At 41.7% G+C, this 4,831-nt stretch overlaps 1 protein-coding gene across 1 annotated transcript in view; it reads right to left on the bottom strand.

The window, feature by feature from the left end:
• SMARCA5 (SWI/SNF related, matrix associated, actin dependent regulator of chromatin, subfamily a, member 5) overlaps window positions 1-2,926 on the bottom strand; it is a 19,562-nt gene extending 16,636 nt beyond the window's left edge. Inside the window, exons 1-2 of the mRNA XM_017732646.1 lie at window positions 2,815-2,926; window positions 423-589 (exon numbers count right to left, since the gene is read on the bottom strand). Coding sequence (XP_017588135.1) covers window positions 423-589; window positions 2,815-2,817 — 170 coding nt within the window. The 5' untranslated portion in view covers window positions 2,818-2,926. The remainder of the gene's footprint in view (window positions 1-422; window positions 590-2,814) is intronic.
• Window positions 2,927-4,831: the final 1,905 nt, after the last annotated feature.

Below are 4,831 nucleotides of genomic sequence, written 5' to 3' on the forward strand. Positions count from 1 at the left end.
ATGTGTGCACCAGTACTGGCCTTTAACTGTAAGACAGGGAACAACACTGCATTTAAGTTCTGCTGCAGCTGCCAAACACTGGAGCCCTACAAGCTGCAATGAAGGCAATCCAAATTTCTAGACTTACAATTTTCAAGCTGCTGCAAGGTGTTGCATACTGACGTTCTTCACAAGCTCTTAAAATTTAGACGGCTGCTTTACTTTTCTGCCCCTGCTTTTTTTCATGCTGGAAAGCTTTAGCATCAACACAAATCTCTTGTAACTCCTTGAATTCTTAAGCAACCCTCAACTTACAGGTAGGCAGTTGAAAAAAAAGCATACACACTGACAAAGGACAAAAAACTTAGCAAGTTTAACTTCCACTTTTAAAGTACAATAAAATCTTAATTATAGTACAAGTTGGCCTATGTGTCATCACTCACTCGCCAGCTGACAGTAAGTTCTGTTTCTCGTCCTTCTTTATTCGTGGACGTCCAGGTTTCATTTTTAAAGGTGAAGTTGGAGTTTTCTGAGCAGCAGGCTGAATGAAATGAGCAAAGAGCTCAGTCTGCTTCAACAGATACTCAAATCTGTTTGCTCTGTCTGTTTGCTGGTGACAAGGGAAAATTAAGTGGAACAAGTGTGAGACATTCCAGTATGTATTCATTCAAAAGAAAAAGCAAACAAATACTTTTAAAATATAGATTCACATTACTTTATACACATCACTACAACACCAAAGAAGAGATGAGTAACATCAATATACCTGCTGCTGACAGACTCAATACTTTTTTGGGGCCAAGGCTCACCTTTGCTATGCAGCAAGATCAAAGCTGCAAGACAGATCTGTGCCAAGACTGAAATCTGACTTTGGCACAAAGATTGCACAGGTCTCACTAAATAAGAGTCCCCTTAACAACTTTCTCCAATCAAAAGTGATAGTCCCGCTCCCAAAAATTTCCCCCACCTATCACACAAGAGATTCTTCATTGTACTCATTCATCTCTCACCAAACTGGCAACGACTGCTCCCTACTGCACCGGTGACCTGCCTGCTCAGTGAGATACAGAACCTCCCTGGGCTGTCAGATAAGCAACAGAGCTGGCATCAGAGGGCAGTGAGGGCAGAGCAGCTCATAGCCACAAGCCAGAACATCTATTTCAGTAGCACAGACCTTAGATATGCCCAGCCTAACTCATCAGGCTACCCCCTTTGATAGGAGTTGCTGCTTCTGCTGCACAAGAAAGATTACAGCAGACAGTATTAGTATTGAAAGGTTCAGCTTCTTAGAGACAGGTTCCATTTGGAATCAACACACCTTGCCAAGGCCACACCAAAACTTTGAACAGACAAACAAGCCAAAAACAGCTCCAAGGCTAACAGTAACCACTCTGACATTCTGCCAGCTATCACAGCACAACCTGGTATTTAGCAACTTGCAGCACAGCTACAGGAAGTCAGCTTTCTTAGTAAAAAGGAACATATGTTCCAGGGTTCTGCAAGAGGAATTGCAGCTCTGTGAGTGTTTTCCTCCTTAGAGCAAATAGATCCTGCACTATGGAAGAGACAGGAAGACAAAGTGTTAGAGAATAAAGAGACCACGAAAGAGACCTTGATGTACCACAGAGGACTCAGACTCACTCTAAGTGTGTTTTAAGCTTGAACGACACAGCTACAATCCACATCCACTAAAAGTAAGTTTTCCTGTCTATTCTTCATAGGTTTTGTTTGCTTACTTTGCAAGAGTTTCTGAGGTTTAAACTAGGTAAGATCTCACTACTATCCATATTGCACACCCTTATTTTTAAGTTCTTTTTTTACTGGCTGTACAAAAGAGAAGTAGAAGAAATGCAAACTGCATTGCAGAAGGTTTCTTGTTCTAAAATTTTAGTGAGGAATCTTCTGCAAGTTTTGGCTCTGCACACACATCTCCACACTTGCTTTAACTGCACTTAAGGATGTTCCTTTAAGGGACTAACAAACATTATCTGTGCCTTTTAGACAGGACACAGAAAAGAACAGGCTGTACTCTGCAACCCTGAGCTATCCCTATACCAACAGAGATACTTTTCCCATTTCCTTTTTCAGCGCATCTCTAAAACACAATTGCCCTTGTTATTGTGTCTGTCTAGAGACTAAAGGAGACAATTCCAAGTTCACTTCCTTCAGTGTGCCAGAAAGTAGCACAAAGAAACATGCAGAAGATGACTGGGTTATTTTCAGTGGCAAGAAACACAGGAAGCAGCAAATTATAAGAATCAGTTTCACTTTCCTATGAAGAAATTCCACATGGAGTCACAGACACTGGAATTACAAACAGGAAGAAAGGCAAACAGGGAGGAAGAGAGAGAGAAACTGTGATGAGATGGTGAGGAATGGGCGACTCCATCTCTTACATTGTAAAAACTAAAAAGACCCTATATTATTAAAAAAAAAAAAAGGAAAATAGCAAATTTTCTCCTTTCTAACCTGTGAAGCACAGAATCACTCCCATCTTCAAAAACCTGAGGTCTCTAATTAAAGCTTCACAAAGACATTCCTAGACAACCTTCCATTTCTGACTGAGAAGCTGAATGCTCAACTCTTTATAATCCCTCTTGCCTACAGGATGGACTGCTCTACAGGTAACTTTAAAATGCTGGAAAGGAGAAGGGTCCAAGGAGCGTTTTTCTGGAATTTTTTTTTTGTTTCAAGCTACTTAAATATTTTTTAATACCTAGACAAAGCTTTAGAAATCCAGTTAAGATATTTCAAACAAGCAAACGGAAACTCAAATCTATTTTAAATAAGTGCGTAAGTACTGAATAGCTGTACATAGTCCTAAATATTACATACCATTTTCTCTTCATACGTAGGATCTGTTTCCTGGATTTCTTTTTGTTTCGCCAGAGATGCATCATCAAAAGACTCCTGAGGTGAAAAAAATTAAAAAGAAGTATTTCTGAAAAAGAGAAGATACCCATGTGAAGGAGAATAAGCTTGTTTCACATTGTATCAAAGCAGCAAAAGCTGGCTGTGGCACCTGATGTGGATAGATAGTAGTCAGCTCTCTATTATAATTTCCTATACAATTACCTGGAGATGGATCAAAGATCCCTGCCACAGGGTGAGGGACAGAGCTGAGTCTCTGTAATCCGATTTAGCTCCATCATTAAAGCAGCACATCAACGTGAATGAGGGAGACAGCTGTGGTCCAGGAGCTCAGCATGCCACCTCCAGGGTGCTGAGCCAACCCCTCCTGAAGCTGGCTCTGGGCAGACTATGAGAGCACCAGCTCCAGGCCTGAGGCGAGGGTAAATTCAAGGTTTTTGCCAGATTGCCCTGGTCCCTCATCATTCTGCATCAAAGGAACAAATCTAAGCAAGGACTGCAGTTTTGTCCTGAAAGCTGAGGAAGAACTTAGGAAACAGTATTTTTCCCCTATGTAGTTTACTAAATCAAATAATGTTTATTGCCCATGGTACTACTAACAACAGAAAAACCAGCTGGCTGGGAGAGGGCAGTCCTCCCTCATTCTCTTCCTGCCAAATCCTTAACATACTGCCTTCAATTACTCTTTCAGATCAGGGCTTTTTTATCCTTGTCTCTTCTGTCATTAGGTTAACTCTTTCCACATAATCTCCCATATGTATTTTTATCTTCTGTTGCTAAAACTAAAAGCAGTGAGATGATCCTTCCCTGATAAACAATGCTAAGGTAACATTACAAAATAACTCTTAAAGGATGAGAAAATGAAACAAATGAAATGCTTTCAAGTGTTTATTAACCATCTGTTTAACTGAGCCAAGTAAGAATGGAGCTAAATTCAATCTTTACTGGCCAATACAGAACAAAGAAACAGCAAAAGTAAGAATCAAATGAAACAAAGGCTGGCAAGAAACGGGATGTTTGTCGGTGGGTATTTCCTCACAAACCTCTGGCAGGTGAGACATGTATAAACAGAAAAATCCTAACACAAATGTTTCATTCAGTCAAAATATAAAGAACTGAGCATAAGAAGTTATGGCTAAAGCTCTTCTGAAGTCATAACCAAATCCTCTTACTCATCCCTCACTGGACTGAGCCAACACCCATCGAGCACAAGCAGAGGACCGTTGGAACTTCTGTTCGAACTTCCCCTTTCTCCTGCACCGCCAAACCTGGAAAGTGGAGCAGCACGGCCATCAAAGCTCATCATCTGCTGCGCAGATGACAAAGCCCTGCAGTTTAGCTGGAGACCAGGGAAAGCAGTCTTTCCGATGCTCACGACTATCAAGAAGGCATTCCAACTTCACTGTATGCCAGGAAATCCCTTCTCAAGGTAAAAAAAGAACTTGGCAGCACAGAGAGCCCTCGCACACAGGCGCCTCGAGAGCACGGGTTTCTCAGCCTCCACACGCTAAACTCCAGCCCGGAATTGCCCTATTTCTGCAGGTTCGAGCAAGAATTATTTCCCACAGTGCTTTGGCTACTTGCTCATCCGAAAAACATGGCAATTGCAAATTTATTTAGATCAAGTAGGTTGGACAGCCCAGCGTGACCCAGAGTACAAAACACCCAGCGCTGAAAGCAGGACCGACCAGTTTCCTGCTATCATTAAAGAAACAATGCTGCGATAGAATTAGCATCTCCAGGTAATCACTTCCAACCCCTTGAAATTTCTGGAATATACGCACCTGTTGCCAAAACAACCCCTCCACCAACCCTCACACCGTCTTTCGCCCCCCAACAACAACAACAACAACAAAAAGGAAAAGAAAAAAAAAAAAAAAAAAAAAAGAAAAAAGAGAAAAGTTTTGAAGCACTTCAGCAGAAGAGCATAGCTCGTGCTTTTTAGACGCCGGGCTGGCTCGCTGCTGGAGCAGGAAGCGCA

The sequence above is a fragment of the Corvus brachyrhynchos genome, unplaced genomic scaffold (assembly GCF_000691975.1).
Source record: "Corvus brachyrhynchos isolate BGI_N302 unplaced genomic scaffold, ASM69197v1 scaffold444, whole genome shotgun sequence".
In the NCBI taxonomy this organism is placed as follows: domain Eukaryota; kingdom Metazoa; phylum Chordata; class Aves; order Passeriformes; family Corvidae; genus Corvus; species Corvus brachyrhynchos.